The sequence below is a fragment of the Mauremys mutica genome, chromosome 5, assembly GCF_020497125.1.
Source record: "Mauremys mutica isolate MM-2020 ecotype Southern chromosome 5, ASM2049712v1, whole genome shotgun sequence".
In the NCBI taxonomy this organism is placed as follows: domain Eukaryota; kingdom Metazoa; phylum Chordata; order Testudines; family Geoemydidae; genus Mauremys; species Mauremys mutica.
Window position 1 is genome coordinate 64,451,074 of NC_059076.1, and position 13,414 is coordinate 64,464,487.

At 43.8% G+C, this 13,414-nt stretch overlaps 1 protein-coding gene across 1 annotated transcript in view; it reads right to left on the reverse strand.

Moving 5' to 3' along the window:
- Positions 1-12,974, reverse strand: part of PLRG1 (pleiotropic regulator 1) — a 31,974-nt gene extending 19,000 nt beyond the window's left edge. The window contains exons 1-5 of the mRNA XM_045018987.1: positions 12,412-12,974; positions 9,462-9,568; positions 8,192-8,334; positions 4,656-4,709; positions 3,459-3,552 (exon numbers count right to left, since the gene is read on the reverse strand). Coding sequence (XP_044874922.1) covers positions 3,459-3,552; positions 4,656-4,709; positions 8,192-8,334; positions 9,462-9,568; positions 12,412-12,420 — 407 coding nt within the window. The 5' untranslated portion in view covers positions 12,421-12,974. The remainder of the gene's footprint in view (positions 1-3,458; positions 3,553-4,655; positions 4,710-8,191; positions 8,335-9,461; positions 9,569-12,411) is intronic.
- Positions 12,975-13,414: the final 440 nt, after the last annotated feature.

The window sequence follows — 13,414 nt, forward strand, 5'->3', positions numbered from 1 at the left end:
AAAAATTGGGTTTGTTTAGTCTGGAGAAGAGAAGACTGAGAGGGGACATGATAACAGTTTTCAAGTACACAAAAGGTTGTTACAAAGAGGAGGGAGAAAAATGTTGTTCTTAACCTCCGAGGATAGGGTAAGAAGCCATGGGCTTAAATTGCAGCAAGGGCTGTTTAGTTTGGATATTAGGAAAAACTTCCTAACTGTTAGGGTGGTTAAGCACTGGAATAAATTGTCTAGGGAGGTTGTGGAATCTCCATCACTGGGGATTTTTAAGAGCAGGTTGGACAAACACCTGAAGGAGTGGTCTAGATAATAATTAGTCCTGCCTTGAGTGCAGGGGACTGGACTAGATGACCTCTCTCGAGGTCCTTTCCAGTTCTATATTTCTACTCTATTCTAATATGCCTTACTCAAAAAGTTAAATTAAAATCTGTAAAGCATTCAAAATATTTTTATCGAAGAATCTTCTTTTCTTTGCAGATCTCTGCTCAGCTTGGACTTGCCATACATCTAACATCTGGTTTGAAGCCAGTTGAGAGAATTACAATGTGGATTCTTACAAACTGGTGATGAGAAGAGGAACAACGATAGCATAAGGGGTTTTGCAAGGCAGGAATGGAAGTCGCATAAAGAGGCCCCAAACATTATTTTGCACAAGACCTGCACTGTTTCCCCCCCCCCCCCCACCAAAACCAATGCTGACAGAGTAATCTGACACCAGGAGGCACTACTGTAATAAACATTAGCCATTATCTCCTAAGTTCCAGTTTCAGAGATTTCATTCCATGCCAGAGAACAAGAGATCCAAAATAATTTCCCCAGCTCTAGCTATCTGGTGCTATAGTTCATAGTGCAGCCACCAGCCAGCCCATTTTCTTATTTAGTGTCAGTAATGAAATTAAGGTAAATGATCACTTGGAATCTACAACATTAAAAAAAAGGTTTTTTAAAGGGAAATGTGATGGAAAAGCAAAAAAAAATTGTCAGGAAGACTCAATGCCAGTGTAGAACCTAAAACAACCTTTTTTTAAAAAAAAGCAACTAACAACATGTTCTTTCCTCTGGTACTGTGTGGGGAAAAAACTACAAACTAACAGCCGAAACCTGTGATATACATAGTGCTGTCAAACATAAAGTAAACAGACTGAATTAACAGGGAAATTCCACACACCCTTCCACCCACCCTTTCTGTTGTATTAATCTCAGATATTACTTTTGTAGTCCTTGCTAGAGCTCTAGGCAGTGTGAACCAAATGCTGTGAACTCGAGTAAGCTTGGCAAAATAACAACACACTAGATATTGGCTAACCAAGTAAGCACATTCCTGACTGAAGAGGATGGTACAAGAACAACCAGAGTTCTCAAGTAGCTACATAAACACATTCTTAAGAGATGGTACAGGAACACACTGATCGCTCGTAAGATAAGGATGGGAGGACAGAATAATGGAAAAGGATGTTTAATTCGAACTAGCAGATACAAGGGTAAGGGTGGTAACTAACCATGTTGGGAGTGTAATAATATAACTTGTTGTCAACGAACAAAAGGAGAAGTCATAGGAAGGGAACCTTTGTCCAGCTTAGGGGACAGCAGAGACTCCAGCTGCTATCTGAGCCGGTCCATTTTCACAGGCATACATGCGTTAGTGTACCTGTAGCTCCTATGGGGTCTAGGACCATGCTTCATAGACAATAAACTCGCTGAGCACCTTCAGTACTGAACTGAGCTTGTGGTCTATCTTATGAGTAACATCAAGGTCTGCTGAATTAGCAGGCTGCATTCTCTGCTGATGCTAACAACACCAGAACTCCACAAATAGAAGCATGAAGCCAGTGGTGCACAAACTTTTCCAGTCATGCCCCTCCTTTACCATTAACAAAATCTGTCCATGCTCCCCTCCATTACTGGACAGCCAAGGCTTCCTCAGCAGCTGAACTTGGGAGGAAGGCAGAGCTGGAGGCGGAACTGGGGATAGGGGAGCCGGGGACAGAGGTGGAGCTGGTCTGGGAGCGAAGAGGGAAGGAGGGCAGACTGCAGGCAGAGCAGGGGGTGGAGTGGGATTGGAAGCGTGGTGCTCCCACCCCGTCCTCTGGTGGGGCTGGAGCCGGCCCCAGTGTGCTCTTCCCCGGAATGTTCCACTGCAACCCCTTGGGGGCACATCCCAGTTTGGGGACCACTGCACTAAGCACTTGTAACAGTCAAGCAGCCCCACCCCCCGGATAGTGTTACCATAGCAACAACATTCCAGCCTTCAGCACTTAACAACTTTTACCAACAATAGGTTTAAAAAAAAAAAAAACTCCAGGAAGGTGTGATTTTGAGTGGAAAGTATCCCTTTAAAGATATACTAACTGTGAAGCCCAGGTCTGACTATCACATGCTTTGATTGCTGGAAGGTAGATCGAAAGTTATCAAGGATTTCTGTACAGCATATCAAGAAAGAAGTTGTTCTTATGAACAATTAAGTCCAATGAAAAGTTAATAGATACCAGCAATGAAAAACAGAACTATTTTGCTTGAGGTAGGGTATCCTACATTGTTATTAGCTATTGTGTGGAAGTTCAATAGTGTGAAGACAAACAATAAAACTGTAAATAAGATTATTATTTACACTCAACAAATACTATGATTAGAGATGTACAGGACAGAGAATATATAAATGATTGTGAATCTGCATGGGAACTGGGGCCAAAAGAGAGAGAAATTACAAATCAGACATAGAATCATGTATATTAAAAGAACAACACTGCTTATAGTGCTGGATTAAAACTCATAGGTTGCAGAAAAAGAGGGCATTTTGACAGATATGTAATCAATTAATTGAAGCAAAAAAAATTAGGTCAGAGTTAAGACCAAAAGACTGCCTTCTACATTAGTGTTTTCCCAACCAGCATAATATTAATAATAATCAATCATCATCATCATCTTGAGAACACTGTACTTCTCAAAAACCCACAAGCATCGAAAAGCTTGGCCATTCCAAGTAAAGGTTCTGCTTAGGAAAAAACTAAATATATGGAAATGCAGTTACAGTCATCCACATTCTTCCTCACACTGCTAATTCGGGATTCTGTGATAACTTTACTCTTCCATCCAAACAAATTAATCTAACCACCACAAAAAATTAAAAATTCTTCATCTTAAGAAAGCTATTTGGTGGAAGGCTAAGAACACTATAATCTGATTGCTATGTGCGACACTACTGGAGCAAAATTAAGATTGCTTGGGTGACATTAATTTTTGCATGAGCATATTTTCTAGTGATTTGGTGTTTAATTGCAAAATGCAATCTTAATTTGTAATTTCCAAGCTAATGTTAGTATTTTTATTTATTGATTTAAAAAGAAAAGTAGATCATTTGAGGGTGTTTTTGTCTGAAGAAAGATTCTTTCATCATTAAATCCAAGTTATGTTTTTTACCTTGGTTATAAAAAAAAAGGTCTCAGAAAATAATTTAGCAGTACCTAGACTGAGAAGGAGGAAGTGCCACAGCTAAGGACTGAGCAGCTGATTCACTGGGCATTCTCTGGATCTTAGTGTCTGCTGTCAGAGCCACACCTTGTAAAAGAAAGTATACAAAAAGCACAAATTAATCTGGTCAGAGATCCATTAGCAATTTTGCATCTGAACTGTTACATATAACTGAATATTTTGGTAACAAAGAAATCTTTGTCGTTCATTGACATGGCTGACAAATAAGAATATCTCAAAGCTAAATAAAATAAAGTTATTGTTAATTTTGGTCCAAATCCTTTGCATGGTGACAACACGGTACAGGGGCACATACAGGGTTTGACTGGCAGTGGAAATGGTTCTATTACAAGAGACAAGAAATACCTACACAGAGACAGTGTGCACACTCCTTCCTCTAGACACTGTGGAACAGAGAACCCAGCATGGGTGGAGACTGTTTCTGGATAAGTTGCAGAAGAGACAACCAGAAAACCCATGACTTTCTAAACCCACTTGCTTTCATAGCTCCTACATACTGCTACAGTATTAGCTTCAGCCTCCATAAATTGCAATATTAGGGGTTGGGAGTGAGATTCTGTCCCTTTTCCTTTAAGGCATACCTGTTCAAAATGCTTTTACTTTGCTTTTGCACAAGGCTAGAGAATCTGTTCCACCTCTCCTAACCAATGTTTTAAGTATTGGACACTAGCATTCAGATTAAATTCATTTTTTTCTATACCAAAATAATAGTTTCAACTTCTCCTACAGCATATACTTTGATAATGAAACTACACTTTTCCAATTCTATTAATAGTAAAGATGGCCCGCTTTCTGAAATATTCCATTTAAACTGTAAAAATGTATGGGGTATGATACCACAGACTTTTTCAAACAAAACTCCCACTACTCAAGTCAATGTAGTTGAGGCCTCCTGTAGATACCCAAAGTAGAATATATTTTAGAGCTACTGCCCATCTATTTTTCCACAACTTTCTTCTAATATAGCCAGTCAGAAGAGTTTCCATTAACACCCAAATGAGAAGATTCTTATTAAAATTTGTTTATCAATATAATTCACAGTTGAAGCTAAACCTATCCGATGACTGTCTAGATCATCAGCATAAACTCTGAATTTCCTGATTTTTTTAAATAGTTTTTATATGATGTGTGTGTGAAAAGTAGATATTTTTATATAAAATTTTACTCACCAGGACCAGGTGGATATGGATGTGTACCTGTTATCAAATATTCAAGTTCTTGTCCTAAATAACAGAATATTGTTCTTAATTATTGCTTTTTGTTGTAAACACGAAAATAAAGCGATCAATTACAAAAATCATAGCATGTCAGCAACCAGCAAAAATGGCAGTTGCATCTAAGTTATAACACTGCAGTACCTGAGTGCTCCTTATTTCCCTTTGTTTCTTTTACTCTCCACTGTGTTAGTAAGATATCTGGTATAGATCAGAAAAGCACCATTCTTTGAAATGCTGATGCTACTGCTTACTAACAACAATGACTTTGCTTTAGTCCCTCACAAAACACTAAAAAGAATATATTTTTATACAAATAAGGATGCATTAGAGAAGCTCAGCCAGCAAGAAAAAGGATTTTGTTACCCAACAAATGAATGTTCCACATGGAATGTATGAGAATGTTAGAGACGCGCTTATCAAGTTATTAAGCTAAGACAATGAAATTTACATGAAATTGGAGAAGGAAAAAAAGGAAGGCAAATACAAGTCCTTTCAACTTCTCCTCTTAAGTCAGTCCTCATCATGCCAGCCTCTCTCACTCTCTCAGAAGGTAAACATCTCAATTACAGTATGAAGATGTGAGACACTCTTGAGAAAAGAGCACTTGCACTTCCTGGTACAAGTGCTGGAGGAACCAACTAGGGGCACAGCTCTTCTTGACCTGATACTCACAAACAAGGAAGAATTAGTAGGGGAAGCAAAAGTGGATGGGAACCTCGGAGGCAGATGGGAACCTGGGAGGCAGATGGTCGAGTTCAGGATCCTGACACAAGGAAGAAAGGAGAGCAGCAGAATATGGACCCTGGACTTCAGAAAAGCAAACTTTGACTCCCTCAGGGAACTGATGGGCAGGATCCCCTGGGAGAATAACATGAGGGGAGAAAGGAGTCCAGAAGAGCTGGCTGTATTTTAAAGAATCCTTATTGAGGTTGCAGGAGCAAACTATCCCAGTGTGTAGAAATAATAGTAAATATGGCAGGCGACCAGCTTGGCTTAACAGTGAAATCCTTGCTGATCTTAAACGCAAAAAAGCAGCTTACAAGAAGTTCAAGATTGGACAAATGACCAGGGAGGAGTATAAAAATATTGCTTGTGCATGCAGGAGTGAAATCAGGAAGGCCAAATCACACTTGGAGTTGCAGCTAACAAGAGATGTTAAGAGTAACAAGAAGAGTTTCTTCGGGTATGTTACAAGAAGGTGGTCAAGGAAAGTGTGGGCCCCTTACTAAATGCAGGAGGCAACCTAGTGACAGAGGATGTGGAAAAAGCTAATATATTCAATGCTTTTTTTGCCACTGTCTTTTTTTTGCCACAAGGTCAGCTCCCAGACTACTGCACTGGACAGCACAGCATGGGGAGGAGGTGACCCGCCCTCTGTGGAGAAAGAAGTGGTTCAGGACTATTTAGAAAAGCTGGACGAGCACAAGTCCATTGGGACGGATGCACTGCATCACAGGGTGCTAAAGGAGTTGGTGGATGTGATTGCAGAGCCATTGGCCATTATCTTTGAAAACCTGTGGTGACCATGGGAGGTCCCACATGACTGGAAAAAGGCTAATGTAGTGCCGATCTTCAAAAAGGGGAAGGAGGAGGATCTGGGGATCTACAGGCCAGTCAGCCTCACCTCAGTCCCTGGAAAAATCAGGGAGCAGGTCCTCAAGGCATCAATTCTGATGCACTTAGAGGAGAGGAAAGGGATCAGGAACAGTCAGCATTGATTCACCAAGGGCAAGTCATGCCTGACTAACCTAATTGCCTTCTATGACGAGATAACTGGCTCTGTGGATGAGGGGAAAGCAGTGGATGTGTTATTCCTTGACTTTAGCAAAGATTTTGATACCGTCTCTCACAGTATTCTTGCCAGCAAGTTAAAGTATGAGATGGATGAATGGCCCATAAGGTGGATAGAAAGCTGGCTATATCGCCAGGCTCAACGTGTAGTGATCAATGACTCCATGTTTAGTTGGCAGCTGGTATCAAGCGGAGTGCCCCAAGGGTCGGTCCTGGGGCCGGTTTTGTTCAATATCTTCATTAATGATCTGGAGGATGGCGTGGACTGCACACTCAGAAAGTTTGCAGATGACAGTGAACTGGGAGGAGTGGTAGATACACTGGAGGGTAGGGATAGGATACAGAGGGACCCAGACAAATCAGAGGATTGGGCCAAAAGAAATCTGATGAGGTTCAACAAGGACAAGTGCAGAGTCCTGCACTTAGGACAGAAGAAACACATGCACTGCTACAGACTAGGGACCAAATGGCTAGGCAGCAGTTCTGCAGAAAAGGACCTAGAGGTTACAGTGGATGAGAAGCTGGATATGAGTCAACAGTGTGCCCTTGTTGCCAAGAAGGCTAATGGCATTTTGGGCTGTATAAGTAGGGGTGTTGTCAGCAGATCGAGGGACGTGATCATTGCCCTCTATTCGACATTGGTGAGGCCTCATCTGGAGTACTGTGTCCAGTTTTGGGCCCCACACTACAAGAAGGATGTGGAAAAATTGGAAAGAGTCCAGCAGAGGACAACAAAATTGATTAGGAGGCTGGAACACATGACTTATGAGGAGAGGCTGAGGGAACTGGGATTGTTTAGTCTGCAGAAGAGAAGAATGAGGGGAGATTTGATAGCTGCTTTCAACTAGCTGAAAGGGGATTCCAAAGAGGATGGATCTAGACTGTTCTCAGAGGTAGCAGATGACAGAACAAGGAGTAATGGTCTCAAGTTGCAGTGGGGGAGGTTGAGGTTGGGTATTAGGAAAAACCTTTTTCACTAGAGAAGGGTGGTGAAGCACTGGAATAGGTTTACCTAGGGAGGTGGTAGAATCTCCTTCCTTAGAGGTTTTTAAGGTCAGGCTTGACAAAGACCTGGTTGGGATGATTTAGTTGGGGATTGGTCCTGCTTTGAGCAGGGGGTTGGACTAGATAACCTCCTGAGGTTCCTTCCAACCTTGATATTCTAGGATTCTATGAACATATCACAGTAGAAGAAATCAACCAGAAGTTTAAAAAAAAATCTCAAGGTACATGTCATGTGCCACTAGAAGAGTTTTAATAGAAAGGGAAAAGGGATTCCTCCTTCAATGAATAATTCATACTTAAATGTAGGTATAAAAAATAAAGCGAAAATACCCTATATGTCTAAAGGCAGTTGAAAAAGTTCTATATCACTCTTAACTCTATATCACACACTTCACACACTCTTTACCACCACCATTGGTGGCAAACTAGAAGAACACAAAGTCTTGTTCTCTCTTTGCCATTTACATGAAATAACCATTATGTTTTTGAACCTTATTATTTGTATAACATTATATCACACATTATATTCTGATAAACACCTTTCCTGTTCCGAACAGTTTACGTTGTATGGGCATATGCCAGTAGAATACAAGACAATTAAAAATAGATGTTTTCCTTACAAATATTTCCCGTAGGCTATATCATAGCGATCTTGAAATTTAATTTCAGTTAACAAATAATGGTACACTAACCTTGATTTGCAGGATACTGTTTATGTCCATAGAGATCCCCTGTATTTGGAGAATCCTTTTCTCTAAAATTTTCCTTCAAAATAGGCATGTGCAGCACAGAACCATAATCTGTGCGAAGCTTGATTGACATCTTTAATTTGTGGCTGTTTATGAAACAACAATATATATTAAATCTTGATCTTCTAATATATTATTCATTTTAAAATGTTTATTTTTTAAATATTTTTAAATATTAGCTATGCTAATATTTTCCTTTCACTATCACCAGATAGTTTTGCCCAAGAGTCTGAACATACACTATCAGACTTGTTTGACAATTAAAGCTATTCAGAAATTTTCCAATGAAACTCTTTTGTCAAGCCTGAAATGTCTTACAAAAGTGAACCAGATTGGACTACCTTTTGCAGAATCACAGGCAGGATTCTTACGGAAACCTGCCTGGTTCCCCACCAGCTCACCTGGCAGCTGCTGGGGAACCTGAGCTTCCACGGTCTGAAGCTCCATGGCAGTTGTGCCATGCAGGTTGCCCCAGACCCGGCAATCCCAGGTTTATAGGGTCCACAACTCCACAGCAGCCCCCCCATGGAAAGGCTGTCAAAGTCCTTGTCACAGAGCTGAGAGCTGCACAGCCCTACAAACTCCAGACCTAGCCAGGATGGCTCTCAGAACATTGGCTCCTGGTTCCACAGCAGGAAACCTGTAAGCCCTGGGAGCTTCAGCTTGAGCCAGGATTTCCAGGCTCCCTGCTATGGAGCCTGGAGGTCCTGGTATGGGCTTCCACACACTGTGGATCTGGGGGCCCCACCATGAAGACTGCCCTGAGACCAGGAATCCCAGGGCTTCCAGACTCTCAGGCTAGCTGGCTAAGAGTCTGGAAGCCCTGAGGTCACTGGCCCAACGGCACTCTTCATGGTGAGCAGCCCCAGAGCTGCAGACCCTGGAAGCCTCAGCAGCTGCTGACTGACAATGATATTTTTGTCAGTTTCAGCACTACTAAATGTCAATTTCAGACAGCAGCTGCCTGTCCCCAGAATCATATTTTGTTTTAGAAACACCATGTGTAGGTGTTTCCAAAACTAATTTTTTAGAGGAATTTTCAGTTTATAATGAAATCTGAATTGGACCAAATTCAAAATTTTTAAAATGAAACCAAACTTGAAGTGAACTGGAAATCCTGAGTTTCAGCCAGTGCTAGAAACAGTCGCAAAGGAGTGCCTGCATCACATTAACATTTTTAGACATACCATTATTTTATGATAGCTGTTCTTACCTTACATCATCTGATGGTATAGGCTTTGCATTATCAGCCACAAACATATCATGGGTTCTCTTCAAGGATCTGAACACTAATGTGTGCACAGAGTGTTTCTGCACTTCCTGCAGAGAAGATACATTTAATTATACACATGGCAATAACTGAATGAAAAACCTGAAAATGGCAATGGAAATTAAAGTAGTAATTCTTGCCTTCTGTATGTAAGAAATGGACTTTAGTTTGCTAAAGTACACAGTTGTGCTTGAGTGCTAAAAACTATAATTTGATGTGAGAGAGTTTCATCTCCCTCATCTCCAAACTTAAATCAATACTTAACTACATCTCTCTTACATGGGATACTGTGATGATCAAAAATAGCAGGCCAAAACTTTGATCAACATTCTCTGTTTCCAACTATAGGCACATATGTGAATTTAATGAAGACACAAACAAAAAAGCTTTTCACTCATGCTTGCCAGCTCCAATTTTATAAGTCGCCAATAAAGCAAGTGAGTCAGAGAGCAGGACACACTATACATTTGATTTTATTGCCTAAATAAACAAGCAAAAGAAAAAAAAAGATTTATAACGTGCCATGTACATTATGTCACCTTTGGGTAAGTGTCTGATCAGAAAACTGTACAGTTGTGCTATTCTGGGCTCAAAATCAGTAGCACTTGTTTTCATTTAATTAATCAAATTGTTTTGTTTTTAAAAGAAAAGGTCTAGAACACCATTGAGCTGTGAACAAGAACTCATAGGCAGATTAACGAAACTTTAATGGTAATTCTAATATCAAATGTTAGTTTTTCTACCACAACTGTATTAGCATTTTCTCTTCCCAGAAGACCCAGGAAGAGGGCCATGAGTCTTAGACAGGCATCAAGTTTCAAAAACATTAGGAATGCCTGAGTGACTTGCTTAGTGCCATCTACACTATATCTCTCTTTCATAAACACTTCAGAAATGTGTGTTTTATAAGTGCTATGTAAACAACTGGCAACTAAAGCATATACACCTCTACCCCAATGGTCATGGTCCTCAGGAGCCAAAAAATCTCACCGTGTTATAGGTGAGACCACGTTATATCGGAGTAGGGAGAGGAACCGCTCCCCGCCCCAGCTCACCTCCGCTCTGCCTCCGCCTCCTCCCTGAGCGTGCCGCCGCCGCTCCGCTTCTCCCTCCCTCCCTTCCAGGCTTGCCACACCAATCAGTTGTTTGGCCCAGCAAGCCTGGGGCGGGGGGAGGGGGTGGGGAAGAGAAGAGAAGGCGGAGCAGAGGTGATCTGGGGCGGGTGGGCCCCAGGGAGGGCCGGAGCAAGTAAGAGGCGGGTGCAGAGGAACCGCTTGCAGTAACACGAATTCAAATATAACACGGTAAAGCAGCCCCGTCCCCCGGAGCGCTGCTTTACCACGTTATATCTGAATTTGCGCTATATCGGACCGCATTATATCTGGGTAGAGTTGTATTAGTTTCTTTTACTAGTGGGAATTGAATCCATACTAAAAACAGAAACAAAAATTACAACAGATGTTAGAGTAACTATAGTCCAAGGAGAGGAACATGGACTGAGAGTCAAGAAACTATAGTTCTATTCCTGGTTCACTCGCTGACCGGATGTTTAGCTTGGGACAAATTACAATCCTTCGCATGTACCCCACCTGTAAAATGGGAACTGACAGTACTGTTCACCTTGAATAATGGGCTCAGTTCTCATCCCCTAACATCAAAAAATATAGAGGTAGGAGCCAGAGATGGATGGCCAGAATTGATTAAAAGCATGTAGAAATTGCAAAGTCTAAGACCATTTAGTTTAGAAGCACAATATACTGACAAAAAAAAAATTATAGATAGGCAAAGTACGAAAAATGTTTCTTAAGAATTTATTAGAGTGTGACTTAAGGACGTTACTTCCTATATTTTGACATGTGATGTTGACAATTGGTGTTTTAACTATTATCACGCTTTAACTTTTTGAATCAACATCTACTGTCATTAAATAATTATTGTCCAACGCTCCACCCACAATTTCCTGGAACTGTGAAAATGCAAATGGATAAATATAGGAATGAAATACAAATGAAAATGGAGATTATCTGTCAAAATGATAAAAGAAAAATCTAATTCTGCCAAGCCTAAATTCTACAACATGATTAACCAGATAATCTGCTGGTCTGATCCAATACTGCAATTCCTATGTTTGCTGATAATGATACTTGTTTTTGTAAAGTACTTTGACATCTATGGCAGCTAATACTTATTATCTGATGATGTGACCTAAGTGAAGCGAGTGGCTTTCTGTCCAGTTTCACCTGCAAGACCTGCATGTAAACGCCGCAGCATAATCTTAACTACTTGTCAAACCCACTGATAACGTCAACAGAGGCCAAGGACCAGAGAGACCGGCAGAGTCGTTGTCGGGTTTAAGGCTGACAGGGCGGCCCAGGGGTGCTCGCATTGCTGCCAAGGGGCAGGGGCGGCGACCCCTTCCTCGAGAACGGGAACGTTTTCTGCTGTAAGTCGCCAGCGACCAGCGGCCTCCGAGGCACCTTCGCTCCATGCAGCGCTGCCCTGGGGCGAGGGACAAACCCCACCGACCCCCCGAGTGGGACTCAACCCACTCACCCCCTCGCTCGTTACCATACGCACCACAAGGGTGACCGGCAGCTTCCCCAGAGCCCGGTTCACCCGGGGCCGCCAGTGCTGCGCGAGGCTGGCGGCGGGCGGGTTCGGTCCCACGGGGGGTGCGGAGACCCAGCCCTGCACAAGCCCCAGCACCGGGCATACCGGAAACGGGGGCAAGGGGCTAATCGCAGCGTCAGGGGCAGTGAGAGGCCGGAATCCCCCGCCCGGTTCTCCGGGCCGGGCGCTCCTCGCTTCGGCAGCCGGGGCGGGGGAGGCTGGGGGTTCGGGGGCCCGAGAGCCCCACCCACAGGGGCGGGGCGGGGCGAGGCCGCTCTCTCACCTCCACCATGGTGCCCGCTGCGCCCAGCAAGAGACGGGCCGCGCACCCGCTGCCCGTTCCGCTATGGAGACACTTCCGGTGCCTGTCCCGCTGACCCGGAACTGACTTGCTGAGAAAGACGCATGCGCCGTCGATGGCGAAATGGTCGCGCTGAGCGGGCGTGGCGCGGCTCTTGCCCGGCGGGGCGGGGGCGGATCGCGCTGCTTGCGGAGCTGCGGGTTCGATTCCTCCCAGCCCCCTCGCCCGCGTGGTGCCCTGGGCAGGGTGTCAGGCTCCGTCTCCGACGCCGCACGGCAAGGGGCGCCGCGAAGGGCTGAAGCGTTTCTAGCCCACAGCGAACTACCCACGCAGCTAGGGGCGTGGTTTAGGGCCCCTGATTTCATGTGAGCCTGATCAGCGCCCCTTGCGGCCACGCAGCGCTCCCCGCACGTGCTGGGGGGCGAGCCCGCGGCAGACTCCGGAGCCAGCCGCCCCCGGCGGCGAAGCCTGCAGCTAGGACGGTAGCGCTTCCGGGAGAGCCCGCTGCCGTTCCGCGCCCCCGCGCTGCTGGACCCGCTCCCCCGGGCGAGCGAACTTCCCCGGCCAGCCGGGCTGGACGGGGCTCGTTTGAACGGAACGACGCCAGCTCCCGCGAGCTCTAGCCAGTTGAAATGCGCCCCCCCCCCCGAGCCTGTATTAGGAGCTCTTGAGCGATGCTTTGCAAACGTGTTGATGGTATTTACAGACTACTGCAAAAGAGGCTGAGAAGCAGCTTTCATTTAATAAAGGATCAGAGCTTGACCCTCACTACTCCAGCTCCACTTGCCATGGAGTAAGACCACACACGCTTTCTTTTACCCCATGCTATGAAAATTTAAAGTGCACACACTTTGAGACTAGCCTCAACTTTTCAGCCAGATGGTAAAAAAAAGTGTAATAAACAACTGCAAAAATCTGTTCAGAAGATACACATAAGGGGGCCGGGGGGAGGCAAGTGGGGCAGTTTGCCCCAGGCCTACAGCGG